The sequence below is a fragment of the Micromys minutus genome (assembly GCF_963924665.1).
Source record: "Micromys minutus genome assembly, chromosome: 3".
NCBI lineage: Eukaryota > Metazoa > Chordata > Mammalia > Rodentia > Muridae > Micromys > Micromys minutus.
The window spans coordinates 81,560,848-81,588,724 of record NC_137972.1 but is presented as its reverse complement, the minus strand read 5'-3'; the positions used below and the strand labels follow the sequence as shown (position 1 = coordinate 81,588,724).

The following is a 27,877-nucleotide window of genomic DNA, read 5'->3' as shown; positions in this document are numbered from 1 at the left end:
CTGGGGGCGCGGGTCAAGGGATGGCCAGCTTCCCACTCCTCAGCAGATGGAGGTGCCCACCAGTGTGATGGATACCACCCCTAATCTCTGTCACCGCCCATCACCCCTCCAGTGCTGCCAATGTGAAGAAGTGGGAGATGGAGCTGCAGACCCTGCGGGAGAGCAACGCCCGGCTGACCACGGCGCTGCAGGAGTCGGCGGCCAGCGTGGAACAGTGGAAGAGGCAGTTCTCAGTCTGCAGGGATGAGAATGACAGGCTCCGCAGCAAGGTGGGTTTCAGCAGCCAGCGGGACAAGGCTGGCTGGGGCGGGCCGCGGGGAGCTCTTCACCCCACGGGCAGGAGGAAGACATTTTCACCTTCTCCTCCAAAGCTCCGTCTTCCTGCCTTTCTTAGTGGGACTTCAATCATGAAAATTATTGACCTTGAATTCCTGTTGCTAAGGGAAAGTGAACCAGAAATCCCTGTCATGGGTTCCCCGTACCCCCGCTAGGCTGGCCTTCTGCCGTAGGTGAGCATCCTGTGGTGTGACTTGGGCTCTCCAGTGGAGGAAAGGGAACCAAACGACAAATGAGAGATTGGTCCGGGAAATGCTGAATCTAATTTCACAGAGACCCTGTTCCCATCCAAATCATTATTTCTAAAAATGTAAATTTGGAAGCCAAAGAGTAATACAGTGTTAAGAGAGGAGAAAGGTGGGTGCCAACGCTGAGCAACTCTCTGTTGTCCTACTTTGATGACTGAGGGTTTAATTTAATTTTATTTAAAATTTCTCTGTAAGCAGCTCTAACCTCACTCTCATCTGAGTACTGTGGTACTGTGAGGACCCCGTGCAGAGACCCTCGCGTTGCTTTTCCTTTTCAGTTTCTTTTAGACTGTGATGTGTGGGCCCATGAACCCCGGAGTGTGAGCACACGGGCCTTCAGAGAACACTCCATAGTGCAGGATTTCTGGGGACATGGTTCTTGACCCACGTGTGTTACTTGCCCTGACTGGCTCGGGCAGAACCACTGTAGTGGAGCTTGGGCACTAACTGCCCACAGAGCTGCCTCTTGTCATTTTCATTTTCCATCGCTGTGACAAATGTGCTGACAGCCAGGGCACCAGGCCAGCTGCTGACTCTGCATGTTTCTATCTGAGCCCTGGCTGATCCTGCCTGCCAGAGAGATCGATTGCTCCTCATTTTCAAGTGAAAGATGGAATTTCTCCCTCTGGTATGAGTGTGTTAGCCAAAGGCAGTGCTGAGGTGTGGCCTAGTGTTACCCAGAGCAGGCTCCCTGGGAGGGCATGGGCCTCCCTCAGGCACTCTAAACGTGCTTGATTCCTAGGCTGGAGGTAGAAGCTGGGACTCAGTGTTGGCTGGGACTGATGGGTTAGCTCCTGGGGTTGGTGCAGCTACAGAGAAAGGCCTTATGTCAAAGACTGGCATCGTCTGAGTGTGGCAGTGCAGTGTGTCTGCTTTTGGATGGTCTGTTGGCTTCTCTCCCACCATCCACTCTGCACACACATTTTGGTTTCCAAGAACTGCTGAGCAGCCGGTGACGGTGTCAGGATACAAAGACTTGGTTCTGTCACTCCGCTTGGCTATCCTTTCTGCACAGTCAGACCCAGGAAAAGATGCAGGCTTGGGATTTGCCCATCAGCCTTGAAGATGGCACCCCACTCACACTGCTCCTCAGCCAGGGCCCTTCTGTGTGGAAGTCATCTTGCTATTCAGTGATTGAGATATCTTTGATTTCCATTTGGTAGCTCCCGTCCAGTAGCGCTGCTAAATTCTCTACTTCGCCATCTCAAACCCTCGAGACGAAACCGAGCAAGTCAGGACATGATTAAAATGATGTAAAAGGCATTCTTGGGGAAAAAAAAAAAAAAACAGATCAATTCAGGGGACATCTGGCCTCTGATGATCCTTAAAGCAAACCTGAGCCAGCTCCCATGTGGCCATGAGAGAAGTTCAGAAGCCCAGCACATAGGCTGGGTCTCACAGTTCACTGGCCCTACTGGGATTAAGTAGCAAATCTCAGGCAAACGGGCAGACAGCTCATGGGAGCTGCAGCGTACCTATACAGTGCTGTATTTGAGAAGAAAGCATAAAAGTCATCATGGCAAGCTCTCCTTGACTGTCCTGTCCTTTAAGATTGAGGAGCTGGAAGAACAGTGCGGAGAGATAAACAGGGAGAAGGAGAAGAACACCCAGCTGAAGAGGAGGATCGAGGAGCTGGAGTCAGAGGTCCGAGAGAAGGAGACGGTGAGTGAAGAGCTCTGAGAGGGGCCCTGGGGGTCCCCTGCCTTGTACGGCGACCTCTGATCTCTGTTCAAAGCAGGACAGATGGCGTGGGACGCTGGCAACTGCCTGGACTTCAGAATAAGGAATCAGGGCTGGGCTACAGTTCAGCTTCCCCTGAGAGCCAGAGCCTTCTATTTATGACATCCAAGAGTGAGCTGAGGGTGGAAGATATGGCTCAGTAGGTAGAGTGCTTGCCTAGCGTTCATAAATTCCTGGGGTTTGAGCCCCATGTGTGAACCACCATGGTAGCACATACCTAGAACCCCAGAGCTCGTAGAGGCAGAGGATCAGGAGTCCAAAGGCCACCTTCATTAACACCAGCCTGGGATACATGAGGTGCCTTCTGGGAAAAATAAAAGATTTCCCAAAAGCCACAGTCAGCTTTACAGAGTACCAGCCTGTGGGGGCAGAATTCAGCCGTCAGGCTCAGGTAGCTAGGCTTTTCCTTCCCACGGTCATTCAAATTCTGGGAGACAGAAAGTTAAGCACACGGCACTGGGACACGGGCAAGCCAGTGAGACCTCCCCAGGTCTCCGTTCTTACCATCACAAAGCAGCAACTGTAAAAATACATTTACATGCCATTACAGATTTCATGTGGTGATGTATCATATACTAGGTGCACCCTTAGAGCCATGCATGCTTCAGAATGGCATCCCTCCATTGTTATTCAAGTGAGCAAGACAGGTTCCCAGAGCAGCACACACCAGTGCACACACAAGTCAGCAATTCTCAAGAGTATGCTTTAATCTGTCTGTCTGTCTACTTACCTCTCCCTCCCTCCTCTCTCTGTCTCTGTCTCTGTTTCCGTCTCTCTCTCTCTCTCTCTCTCTCTCTCTCTCTCTCTCTCTGTGTGTGTGTGTGTGTGTGTGTGTGTGTGTGTGTGTGTGTCTTTAAAAATGTCTGTCTCCCTTAGGAGTTGAAAGATCTCCGAAAACAAAGTGAAATCATACCTCAGCTCATGTCCGAGTGTGAATATGTCTCTGAGAAGTTAGAGGTAAGGGTGTGCATTGTCTTGAGGTGATTGGCATGTCCCTAACTACTCCATTCCCTCTCAGGTTTACACCTAGGATGGTTCCCACTTACAAACTGCTAGTGATGATGCATCAGGAGCACCTCTGCTGCCTCAGTGGCTTACACAGAGGTTCTTGTGCACAGCCAGAGTGTGGGTGATAAGTTTCTCACTCACAGGAAATCCCTGCAGAACCACAGCCAGTCAGGAGGGGACATGAGAGTCGCCTGGGTGTCTGGACAGGGTCAGGTACAAGTCCACCCTGGCCTCTTTTTAGCTGTTGGATTTGGATGCTGACCTTAAACCTGCCTTCCTCACCACCTCAGCTCCCCAGTCTACAAAATGAGGGGTTTCCTTCTCCCCCAGTCCCCTTGACCTACACAAGGGGCACTTGATTGAATTACACAACCCCAGAACTGCATCGATAACCAGTTTCAGGGCACATGGTCAAGAAAGTCCTTGTTTAGCACCACAGAAGAAAGCTCTTCGGTGGCATTAAGAGTCCTCCCTCACAAAGGATGAGAGGTTGGGTAGAAGTTAAGAAAGCAGGCCACGTTACTGCCCACCTGCTCTGGCTTTGGTAGTGTCTAAACAAAGACCGGGCCTCAGACTTCTGGTTTTCTGTCGGAACCTCTGTGACATGGCCTTGAGCAGGTCTCTGCATTTCTGGTTGCTGCTTGGGGTGTTCAGGCCTTTTAATTCTTCTGTAGGAAAACCACCAGATGCCCCCTTACTGACCTGAGTGGTGAGTGTTTGGTTGGGGTTCGACAGTTTTCCTGACACCTCTCCCTTTTGTCTCATCAGGCAGCAGAAAGAGACAATCAAAACTTGGAAGACAAAGTGAGGTCTCTAAAGACGGACATCGAGGAGAGTAAATACCGCCAGCGCCACCTGAAGGGGGAGCTGAAGAGTTTCCTTGAGGTGCTGGATGGGAAGATCGATGACCTCCACGACTTCCGCCGGGGACTCTCCAAATTAGGCACAGATAACTAGGGCGGGGCGGGGCCTAGATGGGGAGCTGGAAGTGTGTGTGAGAGTTGAAGTAGGCATCTGGCATTCTCCATCTGCTTCTGTAAATGCAGGCGAGTTGTGTCTGTCTCTAGGCCAGTTGTGCCGTCCACTCACGCCTCCAGAATAGAACATTTCTCACTTCTCTGACTTTGTGAGGTTGTGGACAACTGGAAGCTTCTGCCTCAGGAATCCAGAACTTGGTCTACCTTAGCCATTTACAGTCAGGGCAGGGATGTTTAGATCTTCCCTTAAGGGCTGTTGCAACCCTGTAAACTGGGGAAGGGGGGGGTATTTTCTAATCCAAGTATCATTTTCCTTTACGACAAGCCTTTGGGCGCCTTCTGCTGTGTGGCATTTAGTGTGTGTGACTCTCCAGCAGATTCTAGACCGTGAGCACATGGAGGGAGCATCTTTTCCCAGTATGCATTTTGTTGCCTTAGCAGATGTAGCTAACCTTTTTAAGTTATGACATCATCATCCACAGAGTTCACACTCAAAAACTACACAATTGACACTTACCCAAAAAGAAATAATTGTCAAAAAAAAAAAAAAAACCCAACCAAACAAACCTTAAAATGTTTTAAGAAAATATACTATTTTGGGTTGGAGCTCATTCCTAGTTACCCTTGGCTGCATGTGGCCTTTGGGCTGTAGGTCAGATATACCTACTTGAAACGAACAATTTAGTGGAGACTTGTCCAATGGGAAGACAAACCAGAAATTTTGGGGTGAGCTTATGGACAGGGAATTACTTGTACCTACTATGACCCATCCTCCTCTGATTTGTTACAGTTGCAACAATGTTCTTTTTGTTGTTGTTGTTGTTGTTTTTTGTTTTGTTTGTTTTTGTTTTTAAATTTCAGACCAGATGCTTAAGCTGTGGGAAACAGAATACAGGGAGGGTGTCTAGCACAGTCTGGACACATAATAGGTGCTTAATAAACATTCATTCACTTAAACATATAAACAGAATTTAGTGTTTTAATCAAACCCCGTAGCAGAGCTCAGACCCTTGTTGAACAGCACATCATCTTTGTTGTGCTGAAGTAATTATCAGAAATGAATGCAGTTTACTATACTCAGACCTAGACGTGGCTGAGGCATGACAGGTAATCACAGTAATCACTGCAGACTGAGACCCTCCTGCAGGGACCCCTGCCATGATCCCTCTAGAGGACATTGCCTTTGGGGGACACCTTCTCTTCCAGGCCTGTAGTCGCAGACTTTCTGGGAACTGGGAAAGCGTGGTATAGGAGCTGCCCTGGGCTTAGAAGACAGGCTGAGCTCCCCGTGCTGGGTTTTGAACAATAGCAAAGCCATCCTGCAAGCTGTGAGGGTTCGAACCCCTCAGGTGGCAGCCCTTAGCCTTAGTGACAGCAACAGTCCTCCCAGGTCTGCCTTCCCTTTCCCGGTTCCTGCTAAGGAAGGGCCTGCAGCCAAAAATCTCTCTGCTCACAGAGAACTTCTTAGTGGAGCCATTGGACATTCAGGCTACAGGCATTCCTCCTCAGGAGATTGCACACAGGAAGCAAGGTGTGTTAAGTCCAACACTTCTAAATGCCTTGGGCAAGGAAAACATTGTTCGTACCCCTCTAAGAGCCCTCTAGCTGTGTCCACATGGGGTCAGAAATTCTCCCTCTGGAATGAGAAAACAGCCTGAGGAAGGGGCTAGGCCTGCATATTAGAAACCCAGGCCCTGTGGTGACTTCCAAGTCCCCATCTTTCCTTGCAGTGGCTGATGTGTCACTCTGAGCAAGGAACTCAGTTGGGATAAGGAAGGGAGGAAGGCTGGTGATATGGAAGGCTAGGGTATGTTAGGGGGTAACACCATCAAGTGGGATATTTTATTCAACAGAGTGGTCACCTCTGATGTAACCAGCCCAGGGTGCTGCCAGCCCTGCCTTTCCCACAGTTCCCAATGTTCTCAAGTCAGTAGCAGCTGCTCCTGCTGCACCAAGAGAACATAGACTGGAGACTGGGTTAGCTGTGACCCAGCGTGGGCTAAGGTTCTTCTTATCCTGGCCCCTTTGCCTGCCAGCAGCCTGGGCACATGTCTCCCAAGAGCAGTGGACACTAGGACCCTCAGCTTAGGTTCAGATGAGCCTCTGTAGGAGACATCATCACAAGGAGGGAGCTCTCCTGGCTGGCTGGAGTATGATCTGGTGACATGATCATATGAGGACACTTTCTAAAGCTACTGAATTGGAAATGTAGAAAGTTCTAGAAGTTGTGAGCACAGTAAGACTGTAAGGGTGAGACTCGTGATCCTTATTGTTAGCTACCAGAAGGTTTGGCAAGCTTCCTGTAGCCAGCAGGTGGGGGAAATAGAGTTTTTTTACTCTTGGACTCAAGCAGCCCCCAAACTGCCACAGCACATGAGCCTAAGAGACTACTAAGTCCCCTGAAGAGTGATTTAGGCTCCACAGTTAAAAACTGAAAAAAGCACTGAACCTCCCTTTGATCTGTTTCCTCTAAAGACCTCATGATTCTCCATTTGCTTTATTTTTTTAATGTTTATTTAATTTATGTATGTGAGTACACTGCAGCTGTCTTTAGACACACCAGGAAAGGGTGTCAGATCCCATTACAGATGGTTGTGAGCCACCATGTGGTTGATGGGAATTAAACTCAGGACCTCTGGAAGAGCAGTCAGTGCTCTTAACCGCTGAGCCATCTCTCCAGCCCCCTGCTTTTCTTTTAAGAACAATCATGACCCAGGAAGAGCCTGGACGGTCAACAATAGGCTGGCCCTGTCTGCAGCCTCGGGCACTGTAAAAGGTAGACCCTGTACGGAGCAAACCACCCACTGAAACTGTTCCGTATCCATCTACACTGGTGGAACATACCTTCATTTAACATGACGTCCAGCCCAGTCTTAGGGCTGTTGTCAACCTCGAACCCTGTGCAGATAGGTGTGAGCTGCTTCTGCCCAGCAGTTACAGCCACAGGGTGCTGCCTCCAGAGCCTGGTGTCAGATGAGATCTAGCAGTCTGCACCTTGATTAGCTGGAGTTCTGTTGTCATCTGCATGGAGCCCAACAGAGGCCAAGAAAACCCTCAGAACCCATTAACCATGATCCACATGCATTTCTGACCTGGGTCTGGGGTGGGGCAGTAGGGCTTCTGGTGCCTAGAGCTGAGAGACCACTGGAGGGAAGGATTGGGAGAGAAGCAGCTCATGCTAGACCCCCAATCATCTCCCCAGGAGCAGCCACTTTAGACCTTAACTGGGTGAGGTCATCAACAGGAAGCAGGGGCAGAGTAGCACGCCCAGAGTAACCCAGCTGTGGACAGCAGCGTGGGCTCTTGGGTCTCCTGGACCTTGACCCACTGTTCTCCTATGAGCCATATTGTCACTCTCTCCTTAGTGTCCCTTAAATGCCAAGAAGAAATAAACAATCTTCTGCCCTATTAAAAACATGTTGCGACTATATTAATTTCAGTGTGTCCACCACAGCAAAGAACAGCCGGCAGGGATGAGGCGGCATTGTTCCCCATACACAGTGAGGACTGTTTCTTTTGAATGATTCTTCTTTGTAGGGATCTCTGCAATGATCTCTGTGTTTGGAGAAGCCAGTTTGCTGGAACACTGTCTGGCTTTGAATTCTTTGCTGATGGCTTTAATGGAGGTACACTTGTCTTTTTAAAGAGGGGGGAGGCCTTCAATGGCAGACAGGCCCGGAGATGGTTGGCTGGTCCAGATGAGACACAGATGGGAGGCACAGACACATCCCGTGGGTAGAGTACACATGACAGGCTGTCCACAGGGGAAGCTGCTCTCCAACCAGCAAGTCCCACAGCCACAGCCTTTAGCCATGCTTTGGGTAGGTACATATTCTGCATTTGATGTGAGTGTGTGATAGCTCACATGCAGCCCAAAAGCATCAGGAGCTAGCCCATAGCAGGGGTTCTTCCTATAGACAAGACTCCTCTTCTGCAGACACCAGGGGCAACTGTGAATGAGACCCAACAGACCTCACACGCAGCCAGGTGCATGCTTGGAAACAGGGCAGTCAAGCAAAGATGCCCTTCAGGGAGCACCAGACACTGCTCTGTGAAGTGAATCACTAGAAGTTACACACGGTTGATTCTTGGGGACATCACTGGATTTTGAAGCACTTTCAACATTAACCAGAAGCTTTCAATTCAATGTCCACACATATCTTGAGTGATAGGCGCGATTTACCTAGACCATGACTTCTGAGTACATGGCTTCACCCCAAAGAAATCCACTATATTCTGGGGATAGTGGATGTGACAGTTTGGAGGCAGATCCCTAAATAGAAGTGTGAGATATTTACATGTCCTTTCCGTACACCTTTCTAAAGAATATAAATCCCTCTTTAAAAACAAGCCTGGCAAGAAGGTGACTTTGGCAGGGATTTTGAGCTGTATGAAATGTTCCTATGTGTGTGTGCATGCGGGCACTGGGGGAGGAAGCGTCAAGGAAAGCCAGAGACAAAATTAGCAATTCAACCACAACTCCACAACCAGGAGGAGTCTGAATATTTCTGGTGGTGGTGGTGAATGTTCTGGAATCCGGTTTTGTGTGAAATTGTACAGTTCTCTTTGACAGTGTAGCACTTGCTGCCGAGTGGCCATGGGTGACAGGGGTCCCTGCAGAGGCCCACACGGACCAGAGCAGGGGAGCAGCAGACCTGATGCCTCGCAGCGTGGGGAGCGTCGATGTCCCCGTGCTGTTCCACCTTTGACAGGAAGGCCTGATTGTCACTTCCATTGTGTGGGGCCTCACGATGTGATAGCAGGAAGGCATTTCTCACATCTCCACAAGAGCTTAATGCTTAGTATGGATTGGATAAGCAAATTGTTTCATGAGTCATTTTTTTAAAATACTTTTTTTTTTGGAATATAAGTAATAGATCATTTTTTTTCAATGAAACTAAAGATAAAGGAACAAAAAAAGATCACTGCTGTTCCACCATCTGATTGTAACCACTGTTAACCCGTGTGACTCCTCGGCGTCCCCATCTGATTGTAGCTAACCCGTGTGACTCCTCACACAGCTCCTTTTCTATGGAATGTCCTGGCCTCATACACACTCTTCTGATAACTCACTTGTCCCTTAGACGCTGTCTTGCAAACGTGTTTCTCTGTGGGTGGGTACACAACTATTACTTTTTAACCACTGTGCCGGTCACTCCTTGGATATTCAAGCTGTTTCCAGTTTTCTACTTTTGTAGTCAGGACCCAGTAAAAATTGTTCTGACATCTTTGTAAACTGTTTAGAATATTTGCTTAGAATAAATTTCTATTATTAGCCTTTTCTGATCTCCAGACCCTAGTTCCTTTCCTACCTAAACACGTGAGAGACTCCACTCACCAGCCCCTTCCTTGGTGATCAGCTGTTCAAGGCCTGTGAATAATTCTGGTCAGTGATGAGCAGAGGTGTCCGAGATGCCACCAGGACTGTGGAGTGCGCCGTGCCTGACCCCGGTGTCTCTGACCCTTCGCCAAGGCTTCTCCCAGCCTTGAGTGACTACATGGTCCTGGAACCCTGCCTTGCCTGTGGTTGGCACAGACATGTGGCACACATAGTGACAGACTTATGGGTTTTACCACCGGGATTTCAGGGTTGGGGATTTACTGCAGCATAACGTAGCCCCACTTTAACTAATAAGAAAGGAGGCATGCACATTATTAGGACTTTTAAATGTAGCACTTCATATTACCTTTCAGAAGTATGCCCCTACCAACTCTACCGTCCCTTGAGTATCTGTGAGCACCCCACTCCCTCTCTAGCTCTGCCATCATCATGGAGGCAGCAGATAAGAAGTCACATTTTTGTTTTCATTAAAGTATTATCCTCATTAGCAAGACCTGCCCCCTCTGCCTCCCAGGTGCTGGGATCAAAGATGTGTGCCACCGCCTGGCCTCAGGCCTGCCTTCTTATAAGGTCTTTAGTGGTCTCATTCATTTTTTTTCTTCCCTTTAAAGTATATGCATACTACTTGTGTGCCTGATATCTAAGGACCCTAGAAGAGAGGGCATCAGATCCCCTGGAACTGGAGTTACAGAAAGCTGTGAGCTGCCGTGTGGGTGCTGGGACTCAAACCCAGGTCCTCTGAAACTGTAGCTAGTGCACTTAACCACTGAGCCATCTTTCCACCACCCAACCTCCCTTTTGTTTGCTTTTTATTTTTATTTATTTATTTATTTTTGAAACAAGGTCTCAACCATATAACTGTGGCTAGCCTGGAACTCTCTGTGCAGACCACACTAGCCTTATATGTGTGGCAATCCTCCTGCCTCAGCCTTCCAAGTGCTGGAATAGGCTTGCTCCACCACATACAGAGGTCTCGTTGATTTCAAAGTTTTCTCATAAATGTTATAAAAAAGTTCTATCATGGCTTTTATAGAAATGCTTTCACATTAAGAAGAAATTTTTTTAGTCTTTTCCTTTTTGCTGTCATGTTTGTGAAAGTTTTTCTGATTCTAATCACAGCCTACTCTGTTCATTGGTGTATTGTTCTTGTACCTTCATTATCCTCCTTTCTTCTGTGGAATCTCTGATCTCAGCCAGGCATGGTGGGACTCTGTAATCCAGTAGTTAGGAGGTGGGGGACAATCATGGTGGGACTCTGTAATCCAGTAGTTAGGAGATGGGGGACAATCATGGTGGGACTCTATAATCCAGTAGTTAGGAGGTGGGGGACAATCATGGTGGGACTCTGTAATCCAGTAGTTAGGAGGTGGGGGACAATCATGGTGGGACTCTGTAATCCAGTAGTTAGGAGGTGGGGGACAATCATGGTGGGACTCTGTAATCCAGTAGTTAGGAGGTGGGGGACAATCATGGTGGGACTCTGTAATCCAGTAGTTAGGAGGTAGGGGACAATCATGGTGGGACTCTGTAATCCAGTAGTTAGGAGGTGGGGGACAATCATGGTGGGACTCTGTAATCCAGTAGTTAGAAGGTGGAAGACAATCAGCAGGAAAGAAAGTTTCAGGAGGCAGAGGCAGGCAGATCTCTGTGAGTTTGAGGCCAACCTGGTCTACAAAGTAAATTTCAGGCCAGCCAGGGTTGTACAGTGAAATCTTGACCCCAAAACAAAATCAACAAAACTACCCTTTTATTCTATTCCTAATTTATTTCTAAATTGTACCAACACTATTTTCAGGGGGTTGGGGAGGGTGACCCTTTCTCTACTGATATCAAATTGCATTTTATGTACCCCGCCTTTCTAGGGTGTGTAAGCAATGCTGTACTTAGTTACCTGTGTGCATAGTCTGCTGAGACTAGACTGTTTGGTAATGCTAACTTTAGGTTTAAAATCACCACTAATGATTTTTTTAATCTCCTAGTCTATTTTCTATACTAATATTTCCAAAAGAAATTCAGGGGCCATTTTGTAAATTTTGGAATCATTGGAAATTGAATTCATCTCTATAACCTCTTTTGTTTTGGTGAATTTATAATGTTCGGTCTATTTTTATAAAGGTAATTTTTCATTGTGGTTATTGCTGTAAATGAGATTGTTTCTAACAGTTTACTGTTATATAGGTATAACGCTGCTTTGTTAGTGAAAATCCTTTCCCTCGGGTTTCTATTTGAGGACAGCAAATAAACATTACATAAATTTAGACATAAAAAAAAAACACAGAAAATCAAAATCTCCTATAATTAAAATTTCCTCTGATCCAAGATGCTCAACCATTATGTAAAGTTCCCCCCCCCCCCCCACAGTGTTTTATCAGTTTGATAGTTTGACACAGCCCCTCTGCTGTGTGTGTTCTCTCGGAGAAGATCTTGACCATCAGGAAGCAGCGATCAATCTACCTCATTTTTATCTGCATAAGAATGTCTGCAAACAAGTCCATTTCATTTCTGTCTAGCCAGTCACTAATTCTTATTATTCTAATCCTTTTGGTCTTGATTTAATTTGCCTTCCTTGTAGGTGATAGCTTGATTGGTGATGGTAATATTACGTCGAGAATTTTTGCTTTCTTGCCTTCCCATACTGACCAGCCCCCCTGTAACAGTGACAAAGCTGTCTATGATTGTGCTAGTCTTGAACACGCCTCTTCACATACATTCCCCTTGGTAAGGATATTGCAGTGTCTTTGCAGAAGCACACATGCAACTCTTGGTTGTAAATTCAAGTCATGCTTTTGTGTCTCTAGTTTGCTAGCAATATTACAAGTCATGGGTGTTGGGGTTTTAGTCATGGGTGTTGGGGTTTTAGTCATGGGTGTTGGGGTTTTAGTCATGGGTGTTGGGGTTTTAGTCATGGGTGTTGGGTTTTAGTCATGGGTGTTGGGGTTTTAGTCATGGATGTTGGAGTTTTAGTCATGGATGTTGGGGTTTTAGTCATGGGTGTTGGGTTTTAGTCATGGATGTTGGGGTTTTAGTCATGGATGTTGGGGTTTTAGTCATGGGTGTTGGGTTTTAGTCATGGGTGTTGGGTTTTAGTCATGGGTGTTGGGTTTTAGTCATGGGTGTTGAGGTTTTAGTCATGGTGTTGAGGTTTTAGTCATGGGTGTTGGAGTTTTAGTCATGGATGTTGGGTTTTACAAATCATGGGTGTTGGGTTTTACAAATCATGGGTGTTAGGTCTTACAAATCATGGGTATTGGGTTTTAGTCATGGGTGTTGGATTTTAGGAAATGAATTTTTAACACCTATCAAGCTATTCATATAATTTTCTCTATCATGACTTATGATGCGTCGTTGTAGTTAAGCCCTCCCTCTGTTTCTCCAAAACCTTGATGTAGGCACAGTGCACTATTCTTTGAATATACATCTCCTTTTGATGTTAACAGTGGTTGCTCATGATTGGTTGGTCTTTGGTACATTTTTACTTTGTCTTATTTATGCTTTCAGATTTTTCTACAAAAGTTGCCTCTTACTTGCAGAATAAAATTAAGAGCTTTATAACGAGAAAAAGCTCTTCTTGATTTCATCTGTTCCTTTTATTTTGAAATTTCATATCTTATTAATATGATGAGTGTTTATGATTTTTCTGCTGTCTTTGTCAGGTGTTTTTATGTGAACTTCCTTTAAAATATATCTTGGGCCACTTTCTATCACCTTTTCTATGCCCTGGAATAGTTCAAATAATTTTCAGAACTCCTTGCTCTTTGAAGTTTTTATACCCTGTATAAAACTGTCCAAGTCTAGTGCCTTTTAAAGAAATAATCCTTCGATAATTTTAAAACGTTTTTCCATATCTATTGGTCTCTTCAATGTTTCTTCTTATTCTGTAAGATTTTCAACAATTTAACTTTTTCTAAATGATGGCTGTCTTTTGGGGCTCTGTTGATGTAGGATTGTATTATTTTCCCTTAGTGTTGTATGTCTATGTGTCCCATTTCTATTCTGATTAGTTTTTCAATAATTCGTCAATTTTTATTAATCTTTTCAAAAAAACAGCTCTGGAATTTATATGTACATTTCCAATTTTATCATTTTATGATTGTTCCCCCCACCCCCAGGAATTTTTCCAGCTTTTCAAGTTAAAGCCCACCTTGACTTCCTGCAAAGTGAAAGGCACGGTAGCTCCTGCTGTAAGCCTGTGACCTTCCTCTAAGATACCTGTATTCCATAAATGTTTATGTATGGTGTGATTGTTATAAATAACTTATCACTTCAGATTGGAGTTTATCTTTTACTGAGGAGTTATTATAAATTATACTTTTAGATTTCCCGGTCGTCCGTCTCGGTTGCTGTGCTTTTAACATTTTTTACAGACTCTGCTTTACCACCTTGTTGTCAAGGAGGGTACGGCCTGAACAACTTGTGAGTTCTGGAGTTCGTTAACATTTTGTTAAGTCCTAATAAGTTTTTAGTTTTATTAAGATACCCAGGACGTTGGAGAAGGTATATTCTTTGAAAGCAACAATATTTGACCTATGTATATTCATTTGGCATTAGTAAATATACTATTATGGACTTTTAAATTTTATTTTCTTAACTCATTAAAGACTAAGAAAGGCTTGTTCCCATTATGGTTCTATGTCTGTCCTTTTCTTATGTACTTAACAGTTTCTGCTTGCTTGTTTGCCATAGAAAAATGAGCCTTTTATACTTACGGAAAAATTGTTTTCCCAAAGACTTATATTCCTTGGTTTTACCTGGCTTTGTTGTAATAGAATTGTTTATGAAGAAATACATGGCTCAGTGAAATCTGTGTTTTTAAGCTGACAGAAACCTTTGGGAAGGCTTTTGTGCCTCAAGATGTTTTGGAAAGGCATGATGTCCTCTAGATGTCCTTCCTGAGCAGAACAAATGGCGCCAGTCTGGAGAGGCTCCCTAACTTTGGGAGCAGAATGGAGGTTCTTTTGAGCATGCAAACATTTTCACTTCCTGTTTGGGAGCAGCCTCTCACATAAGGGTGCTTGCGGGATGGATGGGTACCCCACAGCTTGTTACGTTTCTACCACTGTGTGACTCCTTTCCCTGCATATGCACTTTTCTTGTGGAGGGACTGGCTTTCTGAGAGAGCCAGTGAGAATGGACACCAGTTGCCTGGATACAGGAGAGAAAGCCAATCTCAGGGATACATCCTTCTAAAGCAGACCTTTCCAGAAGAATTTCAACGGACTCTGCACACAGGAGAGTCTGTGCCAGGCACAGAACCACCCTTTCCCAAATGTGTGGGAGGTGACTCCCAGCCCTCAGCTCAGGAATTTGTAGTTAAAGCCCCATTACTCTAGGCTCATATTCTGGGTTTGGTCTTTCACCCAAGGTGAGTCTTTGATGGTTTGGGGGGGGGGGGCTTGGGAAGTGAGGGCTCATGGGAAGAAGCACACGTATGCTGAGACACAGCAGCAGGCCTATAGCCAGCTGATGGACAGTTTCTCCTGCTCTTATCTGGCCTCTGACTATTTCTTTCCTTCTCCTGGTTTGTTTTTATTGGGTTTCCTGTGCTCTGTGGGAGGTCATTGCCCTAAGGCCTTCCTTTCCCACTGCCTGGAATAACCCAAGCAATTAAAATAACTGTTCTATACTTAGCATATTGCTTTGGGGGTGTTCACCCTGCCCTCCCCCTCACTTGTGTATACAGACCACCTGCATTCCAAGGCTGGCCCTGCTGGTGTCATCAGTGTCCTTCCTAGCACTTCACAGTGAGATGCAGGCCTATTATCTATGCTTACCACGTCTCCTCTCCTCCACGGCTGCTGTGGTTTCTGCCATCCCTGTCTGCTTGCTGGTGCCCTCATCCATATCTCCCATTTCCTGGTTACATTTCCTCTTACAGAAAGCTGCCAGATTTCTTATAAAACCCTGAGTAAATCAGCTTCCAGACCTGGCTCTTACAGCCTTTCTACCCCATAAGCTCACGCTGGAGAGGCCTGGCTACTGCATTTCACTGGGAATTCATGCTGAGCAATTCATGCTGTTCCTAAGTCTTAGAATGCTCTCCGTTCCAATCCCATGCCTCTCCTTAGGCCCAAGCTAAAGGTCCCACAAAATCCAACAACTCCTAGGGGCTTTTCATCCCATGAATAACTCTTAGCATATATAACAGGATTTTGTTTTGTTTAGAAAGCTGAGTATCCCAGGCTGGTCCTGACCACAGCTCCTCTCACTTTTGTGGCTGGTGTATTTCCTTTATTATTAATTCTTTATATTTTGTTATCTGTTTTTGTGAGGTGGACCTCGCACATCACAGCCTGTGTGAAGGACAACTTGCAGCTGTTGGTTCTTTCCTGCCACCATGCTAAATCCAAGAGTAGGAGGAGAAAAGAATGAATCCCTGACTGTCCAGTTAAGGCAAGATATATTTGGGGGTGCATATGCTACTAGCCAGCCCTCTGACTCACTCTACATCGGGATTTGAGAGAACAGCCCCTGCCTGCCTCCTGAGGTCCTTTTTATTGTAGAGATAAGTTGTACCCAGGGACAAGAATTGGCTGTTATACATCATTGGGAAGACACCTTGAAAGGGAAGGAACATGGTACACAGTATGTACATAATACAAGGTAATATAGATGGGGTTTAGGGTAGCTTGAAAAGCATGTAGTTTACATCCAATTTAAGAAACAGGAACTTATTCTTAATGACAAATAGGAACTTTAACTTCAGGCACTTAACACAGGAACATATCCTTTTAACTACAAACAGAACCTTAACCTGCACAGGACAAATAGGAACTGCCTCTTAAGTATCTGAACTGCAACAGAAGCCCTAACCCGCAGGGTACATTCTTCCTGCTTTGGTCTTACACATGTGGTTCTGGAGGTTGACAAGCTTGGTGACATGAGGCTTTGCTTATTGAGCCATCTAACCTGGCCTGATGTTAAAACTTAATGTGTATGTTTGTATGTGTGCCTATGTGCATTTATGTGCACCATGTGCATACAAATGGCTATGGAAGCCAGACGAGGATGTCAGATCCCCTGGAGCTAATTTACAGCAAGTTATGAGCCACTCAATCCAAGTCTGCAACAATGGGTGCTCTTACCCTTGAGCCATCTAAGTCCTCAGATGTTGGTGTTTCTAAGGATGATCTCAGAGCAGCTGCTCTCTGGGTGGCCCTCCTAGATAGAGTAAGGCCTCTGGACAGCCTCGGACCAACAGCCCCAAAAAGAAGTAAAAGGGGTTTATGGGAGGTTACCTGCATGGGCTGGGTGGATCCTGTATATTCAGTCTGCTCTGGCAGAGTTCAGAGGATACCACCAGTGTGTATGGCCACCCCAGACTCCATACCCCCCACCACCACCCCACTAGACTATTCACTTATCTTTGAGACTGGGGCTCACCTGTCCTAGGCTTGCCTGTCCTACGGCTTAGGACTTGGCTAGGGATGGTGTTGAACTCTGGATCCTTCCTGAGTGCTAGAATTAAAAGTATGCACCATTAAGCCTGGCTGTATCCATGCTAGGAATTAAATCCAGGGCTTTGTGTGTGTAAGGAATGCATTCTACCAACTAAGCAATTCCAGTCACTTAAGCTTCAGAGCAAGACAATGGACAGAGACAAGCAGTGTGGGACTGGGTAAGAATCTGCAGTAGGGCAGGGAGCTGCCCCGGGGCAGCAGCCAGTTCTCCAAAAGAGGCAGCAGGGCTGGCCCTCACCTTGCTGTCAAGCAGAAGTGCTTTGGAGACCACTGGGAGGTCAGACTCCAGAGGCGCACACTGCCCTCCATGGTCCTGAATCCCGGAGGCCAGGGGATGGGTTACTTTAGGGCTTGACTGAGGGGTAGGTAAGGGAAATAAATGAGCAGAAGGAGCTAGAGAAGTTTGCAATACTGAAACCACCACTGGGTCGGGAACGTCGGGAGAACTCGTTTGTGGAAAGGGTCACTTTTTGAATGAAAGGCTTCTCAAAACCTTTGGCAAAAGCAAGAGAGTTCACCCAAACCTGATACAGCTTCCAGACACCTTACAATCTTGAAATTACAATACGGAAGGGGGACAAAAAAAAAAAAAAAAAAAAAAAAAAAACAACTAAAAGATAGGCCAAGTCCTTTGGCCGGTTTTTCAAATCCAAATTCATTCCTGAGGAGCAGGAGGTCTGAGGCAACCAAAAGTACCCCTGCACCTGCGACAGAGCAGGCCCCTTCAGCAGTGTGGGGCGGGGCTCAGCCCTCTCCCGTCATGCCAGGCTAGTGCTGGCCGGTGGAAGGTCTCGGGAAACGAAAAATGTGGCTTCATTTAGTTTGGAATCCAGGACTGAGGACTGGGGTGAGTGGTTAAAGGAACAGAGGTGGGGCAGTGTGAGCAGCAACCAGATTGCTGCATATCGGTCCCTCTCCATCCCTGACTTGGCAGCGGTAAGTTCTCAGGAGGCCAGTCCCTGAGGTGAGCAATGTGGTTCGTGCCCTTAACACTTGCTGAGCTGACACCTTGGGAAGTTTCCAACCCACCCAGGCAGGAAGAGCTTTGCTTTCACAGCGGGTCAGAAACCATGTCCTCATAACACAGATGCACTATAAATATTGTTTATTATGAGTTTCTGTGTTCAATACACAAAATAAATTTTAAATATTTAAAGTAATTCTGTGATATATACAATTTATTCTGATTACTGCTAAAATCATGTTTACATTCAAGCCTTGAAGTCCGAGAAACGTCATACACATGGAAGCATGCTGTCTATGTGTACCACGGGTCTGTCCCTGCAGGTCAGTGACTCTGGAGTGAACAAAGTACCATTCCCAAGTCCAGCCTGCACACCTTCACTGTCTTCCCAGGGTTTCGGGCCTGCTGCAGCTGGATAGCCTAGTGGTCCCACTGGACAGGGCTCTGTTCATCACTGTCCTCGGAGTCGACAGACACTTTCTTGATTCTCTCCAGGGCTTCTCTGATGCTCCTCTCCAGGTCATTGGTTTTCTTTCTGCTGGGATCCACGCTTGGGCCAGTGTGGACTTTCTTTAGCTGCACCCCCTGCCTGATGGCAGCCAGAACTTGTTCATTGACCGAAGTGCGGGAAGGGGGCAAGGTGGGCATTTCTACTTTCCGCAGAGAGGCCCTGCCCTGCCGGAGAGAGGCCAGCACTTCATCCATAGAGCCTGAAATTAGAGAACAAGTATGATGAAGATCGGGCTTCCAGATAACATACCAGCTCATGCCATGATGTAACAGACATCATGCTACGGTGAAGCGCTGACCGTGCACAGATCAGCTCGGCACATGCTGTTTTAGTCAGGACAACCGGGCAGCTGATGGTTTATCCTACTTATAGACTAATTCTTCAGCCCTTCCTCAGTTACAGACCACAGCCACACCCACTTCTGTCAGTCAGAACATAGCCACATCCACTTTTGTCAGTCACAGAACATAGCCACACCCACACTTCTGTCAGTCAGACCACAGCTACACTCACTTCTGTCATTCAAAGACCACAGCCACACCCATCTTCTGCTCACATGACTTCAGACATCCTGAAGAGCTAAGGATGCCTAAGAGGAACAATCTGAACCACAGGCAAGACTAAGCTCCTGCTAGACTGTATCTTCTCCATTCCTTTCCCGTTAACAACGGTCTGCTCCACATCCCTCTTCTTCAGTCCTGGATGCTTCACCCGTGACCATGGTGAATATGTTTCAATACACAAGAAGGCTTAATGTACTTTATCAGCGTCTTAGTGAGGCTGAGGAGAGGCACTAGCACATTTCCTGCACAGTGTGTTTAATTCCACCCACCTTACTTGAGGTGGCTAAGGGTTCTATTTTTGAGGGTGTGAAATGCTGTCAAAACACAAATTAGCTCAGAGTTTCAAGACACTGGGGAGAAGCTATTTTTTCAAAAACTCTGGCACCCTGAGATCACGGGGGGAGGGGGGAAGTGTGTGAAACCTTTCCTCATCTGCCAGACACAGGGACATGAGTAAAGCTGCTAATTGACATCTGCCAGGTGAGCCTTCAGGATTACATTCATTTCTAGCTGAGGACGGAAGAGCTGGTCTAAGGCCAACAATGACTGTGTTACTCTGGACTGAAGATTTCTCCGGATCCCTTGGAGAACTGACTGGGCAAATCCCAAAGTTGAGAGTTCTAATTCACACTTCTTACTCTCCAGTACCACAGAGTAGTGTAAGCTGAGATCTGCCCATATCCAAACTCTAGTCCAGGAAGACAGAGACCACTGTTTAGTGAGAGGGTGCTGCAAACCCTACACACGGACTGCCTGCCACCTGAGCCTGGTTCTGGACACACTGAAGTCCCAAACTCAGAATAAGCAGAGTGCTCAATTAACCCAAACCAGCAGTAACTGTTCCACAGGCTTCTTGCTCATTCCTACCCCTATAACCATGTTCTAGGTAGAGCAGCTCAGCCAGAGCCCAGCAATTTACCAGGATTCATCTAAGACAATCCCTCCCAAAGCCGTGAGCATTGGGTCTTGGCAGGTTCAGGATAGTTTCCCTCCAAAGCTAATATCTAAAGTCAGAATTATGCACAAGGGGCTGGAGAGATGGCTCAGTGGTTAAGAGCTCTGACTATGTTCTTCGAGAGGTCCTGAGTTCAAATCCCAGCAACCACATGGTGGCTCACAACCATCTGTAATGGGTTCTGATGCCCTCTTCTGGTGTCTGAAGACAGCTACAGTGTACTCATATACATTAAATTTAAAAAAAGAATTATGCATGAGAACTGTGGCCTTGCTAAACAAATACTTGAGTGTATTCAGTGTGAAGACAAAAGGTGGTCCACTTTTCTGGTATTAACTTCAAAGCTTCAGTTCTGTGGATGACTCAGCTGTAGTCACAGCTGCACTGAGAAACACTGGTAGAACTCCCATCCACGATGAAGTCTTGGGAAGCCAATCCTTACCAGCTTCAGGGGTCGCACCGCATGGTCAGCAAATGCAGAAATGTGGTTTCAAGCTGAGTTGGCATTTATCAAACTTAATCTTGTCTAGACTAATTGCAATAGGAAAGTACTAACAACACAACAAATGGTGGCATACTCCGAGACTAGAAAATTTCAAAGAAGATGCTAAATTGAAACTAATATTTCTGCAACAGCTTAAGAACCCAGAGGGAGAGAGGGCAGAGCCGCAGTGGATTACCTGAACACTGGAAACCCTCCTGCCAATCACATGGTCTCCCAGCAGGCTTATCACAGGCTAGAGGGAATGGCTGGTCCTCTGTTGCCAAAGTCTTGAGCCCTAAATTCTGATGAGTGGTAGCTTGAAAAGAGGACAAAGCAGAGAGAGGAAGAGGTGGAGGAGGGGGAGGTAGTGGAGGAGGGGGAGGTGGCTGTGGTGGTAGTGACATATCTTCACTGGATCGGGAGAGTGTCTGGTCACTAACAGGAACGAAAGTGTGGACGGGTAAGGGAGCAGCACTTCCAGTTTTGCTGGAGGCAGGATAAGCCGTCTTGTGATGAGCTGTTGAGAACCTCTTCTGAGAGTGTCCTCCTGACAGGTTTGACACCATGGGTTCTGAGCAAGTCGTTTTCAGTGCAGACCGAGGAGCTGGACGCTTCTAAGGATGAAAAGCTAGTGAGAGATTGGCCACCATACAGGCTGTCAAATGTTACAACTCTGCAAACAAATCTATAAACCAACACTGCCCTGAGCACGGGGCATGCTAACCCATGAGCACTACCCCATGAGCACCTCCTGGCCAACACAGACGCACACTCCTGAGCCTGCTTCATGAAGCAGCAGCACCGATGCCTTAAACGTGGAACCACCCTGGGCCAGAGTGAAGCACTATCTTACAAAACAGAAAACAAAAAACCCACATTTATATTTGCTTTTGGGGGAAACTAGCCTAAACCTGCCAAAGCTCAGAACCTAGGGTCATACAGCACTTTCTGTGTGATACATGCAGATGAAAAGAGACACTTAGATGAGAATGCTCAGTGATGTGTAGGAGAGAGGAAACAGAAACCACCATCCCAACAGACCACTTTGGTTGTACTTACAGCCCAATGCTTCCTCCTTGATGATATTTTAGAAAAAGGAAGCTAGGTGAATCACTAGTACCTGTGCAGAGAACCTGTCTTCACCCCCAAAATGCACATAGAAAGCCAGGTGTGGTGGCAGGTGCCTGTAATCCCAGAGCTATGCTGAGTTCCAGGCTAATGAGACCTTGTCTCAAAAAACAGGTGGAAAACTTCTAAAGAATAACACGTGCGGTTGTCCTCTGACCCCCACAGACATGTGTGCTTAAATATACACATGAAAAATGAAAATAAAGAGAAGCCAGCTAACACCAATGGCAGCTAAGAGCCATTCAGAAAGGAGAGCAGAAACCCAACCAAGCATGTTTCAATGTCCTCAATAGCAGCGTGGTGGCTCACACTCACACAGCAGCTGTGACCAGGCACTGTGCACACATTCACACAGCAGCTATGACCAGGCATGGTGGCACACACTCATACAGCAGTTGGGGCTGACCCAGGAGAACTGAGTACTGGGTCACCCATTTTGAATGAGCATGGCTCCCATATCTGAATGCTTTGATCCCAGTTAAGGGCTGTTTAGGAAGGCTTAGGAGTAGTATTATTGGAGGAAGTATGTCACTGGGGGTGAGCTCTGAAGTTTTGAAAAGCCCAAGTCAGGCCCAACTCTCTGCCTTCTGCTTACAGATCAGATAGATGTAAGCTCTCAGCTCCTGCTCAGTACCACACTCTGACATGATAATAATTAACTACCCACAAAACTGTAAGCAACCCTGCCATGCTTTCTTCTATAAGTAACCCTGGTCGTGACATCTCTTCGCAGCAACAGAATGGTAACTACTGGAATACATCTTAAGACCCTGCCTCAGTCAAAAAAGGGAAGGCAGCAGTGGTTCATACTGAGGCTTTGAAAGGTGTTCCCAATTTGTGTTTTTATCAGTAATAGCATTTTAAACATTCTATGCTATGTGTTCATATATGTGAGTCTCATGTGTCTCCCAGATAAATAAGGGGAGTGATTAACTCTACCACTTACCTCCCTATATACTTTTAGCCGCTCAAGCGTTTTCTGTCGTTCGTGGTCTAGCCATTCTTTTTTCTTTTGTTCCTCTTCTTTCATTTTGTCTCTTTTCTATATGTAAACAAACACATCCTTATAAGATGCCCATAATTCCAGTTTTATATATAAAATCTCTCAGGTACTCACCATTTGAATACCGTGATGCTGGTGAAAATGTCTCACATTTTGTTTGGCCTGTTGCAGTCTGAGCTGATGATTTTCTCGGCACTGATCCTGGCGGGAGAATTTCAGTCACACACATGGTTGTTAGTAAGACATGAGCTGGAGTAGTGTTGAAAGCATTGCTAATATGTGACTAATGTGTAAGGTGGTAGTTTCGGTGAGGACCAATGAGAGCTCCTCTACAGTCTTTTGACAAGGGCCACCCAATTGAGATGAAGTGTCTTGACCATCTGTTTTATTACATTTAGCTATGTTTGTGAGGCTGCAAGCATACGTGCCACAGCATGTGCGGTCAGAGGACAAGCTGGAGCCAGCTGTCTCCTCATATCACATGGGTCCATTGTGGATACCTTTACACTACAGCCGTCTCAGGGCTCCAAAGCCATTCTAATGTGATCGCTCACACCCATGTGTTCATATTACAAATACTAATTCTATGTAGGATGATGTCAAGGCACAGACTTGCAAAGACACTGTTGCAGGAAATGACTTTTCTGTGGAAGAGTAGCATCCTCAAAGGCTGGAAAGGAAGAGCAACTGGGCATCTGCCTATAATCCAGGCCACTCAGAAGGCTGGGGTCAGCAGGTTGGGGCAGGGCTGTATAGCTCAGGGGCAGAGCACTTGTCTGACAAACAATTCCATGAGCAACTACTTTAAATGCAGGAACTTTCTCTTATTTTGGAAAAAAAATTTTTTTCTCAGTGTTTTTATGTAATTATACTGTTCTAGAATTAAGGAAGCAAATGAGGGGCTGGAGAGGTGGCTCACTGGTTAAGAGTAGCGTTAGTGTGCGCCTTTAGTCCTCTCAGGAGGCAGAGGCAAGCACAGCTCTGAGTTCGAGGCCAGCCTGGTTTTTGAGTTCCCTGTCTCAAAAAGAGCACTGGCTGTTCTTCCAGAGGACCTGGGTTCAATTCCCAGCACCCACATGGCAGTCCCCACCTGTCCATAAGCCCAGTTTCAGGGACCTGACATCCTCATACTCACAAGCAAAATAATGCACATGAAATAGAAATAACATTTTTAAATAAAGAAAGCAAATTAGTTCCTTTCTGCTTTGTATTTCCAAAGTCTGCCTTATTACTCTTTAGTCTGTTCTGATTTTCACTTTTTGGTTTTGTTTTTAGAAGACAGAACAAAGTTGGGTGGGTAGGGAGGTGGGGAGAATCTGGGAGGAGCAGGAGGGGAAAACACGATCAAATATATATTATATGAAAAAATTTTGCAACAAAAAAATCTGTTTTCTTTTTTTTTGTTGGTTTCACTGAATGTAAAGTATGAAGTAAGATGAACACTACATTTGTGACCGTCTTTATTTTAATCCATAGTGTAGAATAAAATGATATGCAGTACTAGTTTCTCCACAGTGTAGGTTTTACTTGGGACACCGGGGACTGAACTGATAATCCTACTTCCCAGTCAACTGTCCCTACAGCCATTTCTTAAATCAGAAGTGGTGTCTTCAGTAAGCTCCCTGGCTGCCTTGACCGTGCCGCAGCCTCTCAAGCAGCTGGGTTTCCAGGCTGCACGCCAGCACCACGAAAGGCCCTCTTTGTTTACCTTTATCTACTACGAATGTGTGGGCACACTTATCTATCAAACGTGTGATCACCATGGGTTTTGGAGACCAAACTGAGGTTATCAGGCTTGTGCCACATGCACTTTATGTGATGAACACCTCATGCCCTACTCTTACTTTGATGATAAAAGCACTCTACATATAGTAGGCATTCAATAAACAATTACTGAATGAACTAATTAAAATCTAGACATTAAGACAAACAGTTCCATCTTGAAATAAGCATAACTTCGTAACATTTTAAATACATTTAGCTCTAGCCATTGAGATCATGAACACACAGAGCATTAATCACTATGTGGGTAAACCTCTTAACCTTGTATTAAAAAAAAAAAAAAAGCCTAGACAGAGGAGCGGCTCGCCATGGTACCTTTCTGTTCCTGAGGTGGGCTCTCCTGGAGCAGATGCGGCCCCGCTGGGCCTCCAGCTGCTGGCACTGCTGGCTGAGCTCTGTCATCTTGCTGTTGTCACCAAGGTGCAGCTCCAGGTCAGGAGCCAGGCTCTGCAGCTCCTCAGGGCTTTCACACGGGTCGTAGTAGACCACTTCAGCCTGCTTCTCTAAAAAGATTCATGACTTTGCTTAGGCATGTTTTACTATAAGAAATAATTTAAAAACTATCTTTAAATGTAAAGAAAGACTGCTGTAATTACATCACGCAGGGAAAAACAATATTAACATTACATACACACATTTATTACATAGCTGCACAAAGTAACAATGTTCTCTCAAAACATGTTCCATGTGCTGGAAATAACATTTTAATGGCCACATAGTATTCACTAGAACAAACATTCTCAGAATGTCCTAGTGTTCTGTTAATTCTGATTTCATGGTGATAAGTGTGTGTGTGTGTGTGTGTGTGTGTGTGTGAGAGAGAGAGAGAGAGAGAGAGAGAGAGAGAGAGTCTATGTGTGCACTGGCTTACTTACATCTTCTTTAGCAAATGAAATGAAGGCTCGGGGTTCTTTACACCTACTGACTAAATGCCCCAACACAGCACAAACTCTCTCACCAGTCTTTAATCTTGATTACATATTCACTTTTAAAGACAAATGCTGCTTGTAACAACCCCAAGCCCTGCAGAGGCACACAGAAGTTTTCTATCTCTTCCCCAAACCTGAGTTGCAAAGGAAAACATGCTTCCAGACTAACGTTTTAAAATAAAAGTTCCCCCTAAATATATCAAGTATTCACAACGGAAAAGAGCTGCAAAGGCTTCGCACACCAGGACTGAACCAAATGCCAAGGCCCAGTGTGTGAGCCATGAACTGGCAGAGGCTTGAGGACGAGACTGAAAGTGTGGAAAGACCTACCATGATCTTGGGTGAGAAGGATCGAACTGCAAAACGACAATTCTCCCCTAGTAATCTCTAATTTTAAGCACAATCCCAACCAAAATTCCAGGGAGTTTTTGTTTGTTTAAAAGTTGCCAAAGTGATTCTAAAGTTCATGTGGAAGAATAAAGAAACAAGAAGGTCAGAGAGCATGAGGGAGCAGGTAATGGGAGAGGGGCTGCATGTGCGGTACAGGTGCAGAGCAAGATGGAGCCCATCCCAGGCCTCAGGAGTCAGAGATGACCACTGGGCAACACTTCCTGCACCTACACATGAGCTCATTGTGGGTTTTGTGGGTTTTTTTCTTTGTAAGCCTGCCCTGAGAACAGACTGGCACCACAATAGGCACCTGAGTTCTTTTTGTGGTCCTGAACTTTCAGTCCTGGAGTGTGCTATCAATAAACTATTCTTGTTTAACTGAGTTTGTGTGGCGATTCCTGAGCCCCAACAGTGCATACCTGTAACCCCAGGACTTGGGAAGTGAAGACAGAAGGGTTGGCGGTTAAAGGCCACCACTGACTGTGCAGTGATCCTGAGCCAGCTGGGCCACTTACATCAGTGTGTGTCCCCAGAACAAACATACAAAACCCAAAAGAATAAATGACTCTGTGTGTGTGTGTGTGTGTGTGTGTGTGTGTGTGTGTGTGTGTGTGTCTGTACACACCACAATGGGAGAAGAACTAGTGGGAGAGAAAGGTGATGTAGGATGGGTAAGAACAAAGAAGGTAATGGGGTGGCAAATTCAAGCAAAGCACAATGATTTTCACGTATAAAAATGCATTATAAAACATAAAAATGAAGCTGGGCAGTGGTGGTGTATGCCTTTAATCCCAGTAGTTGGGACACAGGCTGGTGGATCTCTGTGAGTTTGAAGCCAGCCCGATCTGCAGAGCTGGTTCCAGGATAATCAGGGCTACACTGAGAAATGCTGTCTTAAAACAACAAAAATTAAAATATCAATAAGGAAACTGACGTGAGGTGTAGTGGTGGACATCTGTGACCCTAGCCCTCAACAGGGCTGAGGAAGGAGGACTGCAGTGGGTTTGAGGTCAGCCACAGCCACATAGTACAGCTGCTCAGTGTCCTCTGTGGTATCTAGGGGTTTTCTAAGCCAGGCCTTGGAAAAAAAAGAGAGAGAAGAGGAAAGTAGTTCAAAGGACTGTTTAGTGCCATTTTAGCAGATATATATTAAAATGTCAAAAAAGCATTGCCCTTAACCCAACCATTCCATCTTAAATTATCATAAATTACCAGAAATCTGTGCTGCACTGGTGTTCAAGACAGGAAGAAACTAGAAATCACAACATGCCTTAAAAAACAGAATACTATGCAGCCATTAAAATTCTGTGAGTATCATCATCATCATAACTTAAATGAGTTTCTTATGTATTAGGTAAAAATAAGGTTACATGATATACTTTGAGTACATGGTTTTGGTTTTAAAAACTGATACTGATTTTTACATAGGTAGCATGTTTATAAAAAACAGCAAATTGCTTTCACTAAGTGCCTCTGTAATGGGCATAAGAACGTCTTTCTTTGTCTCTTGTACATCTGAATATACTACTGAAAAGAACTAAAAACATTCAGTAGATATAACTGGTCGTTTATAGGACGAAACTGATAATTGGTCTGTTTTTCCTAAAACATATGACTCATCTCTCTTTAATATAAACATTAGTGTTTACCTGTTATAAGTCTCTTAATGGAGTCCAACCGTGTGACAAGGATCATCTCCTCATTTTTCAGTATCTCAAGCTTAACATCATACAACTCTAACTGAATCTCGTAATACTGTATTTCTAGCTCATCCACAACATCTAAATTCTTTCCTTGGCCTGGAAGAGCTTTCACCTGGTTTGTATGGAGAAATCGAAAGAAACAGATTAATTAACATAGTGAAAGAGAACTGCAAAGCATTCTGGCTGTCTTCTACTCTTCCACGGTGCTAACTGTAAGAAAGGAGACAGGAAGAAACACATCTCAAGCGACAAACTTGAACTCATTCAACATTTTCTACACACACTTCACCTTACCCTTAAAACAAGTCAACATGTTCATAGTCTAGAAACGTAATGGCAATAAGACCGTGTCATGAGT

The 27,877-nt window shown here is 45.6% G+C and overlaps 2 protein-coding genes across 3 annotated transcripts in view; one reads left to right on the top strand and one right to left on the bottom strand.

The window, feature by feature from the left end:
* HOMER2 (homer scaffold protein 2) overlaps window positions 1-9,595 on the top strand; it is a 93,664-nt gene extending 84,069 nt beyond the window's left edge. For both annotated transcript variants that reach the window (XM_080914498.1, XM_080914497.1), the window contains exons 6-9: window positions 113-269; window positions 2,136-2,246; window positions 3,201-3,281; window positions 4,101-9,595. In XM_080914498.1, the coding sequence (XP_080770624.1) occupies window positions 113-269; window positions 2,136-2,246; window positions 3,201-3,281; window positions 4,101-4,289 (538 nt within the window). In that variant the 3' untranslated portion in view covers window positions 4,290-9,595. The remainder of the gene's footprint in view (window positions 1-112; window positions 270-2,135; window positions 2,247-3,200; window positions 3,282-4,100) is intronic.
* An 8,678-nt stretch (window positions 9,596-18,273) lies between these two features.
* The window catches only part of WHAMM (WASP homolog associated with actin, golgi membranes and microtubules), a 32,126-nt gene continuing 22,522 nt past the window's right edge, over window positions 18,274-27,877 (bottom strand). The window contains exons 5-10 of the mRNA XM_080913655.1: window positions 27,466-27,631; window positions 24,813-25,000; window positions 22,830-22,916; window positions 22,659-22,754; window positions 20,781-21,198; window positions 18,274-18,781 (exon numbers count right to left, since the gene is read on the bottom strand). Coding sequence (XP_080769781.1) covers window positions 18,492-18,781; window positions 20,781-21,198; window positions 22,659-22,754; window positions 22,830-22,916; window positions 24,813-25,000; window positions 27,466-27,631 — 1,245 coding nt within the window. The 3' untranslated portion in view covers window positions 18,274-18,491. The remainder of the gene's footprint in view (window positions 18,782-20,780; window positions 21,199-22,658; window positions 22,755-22,829; window positions 22,917-24,812; window positions 25,001-27,465; window positions 27,632-27,877) is intronic.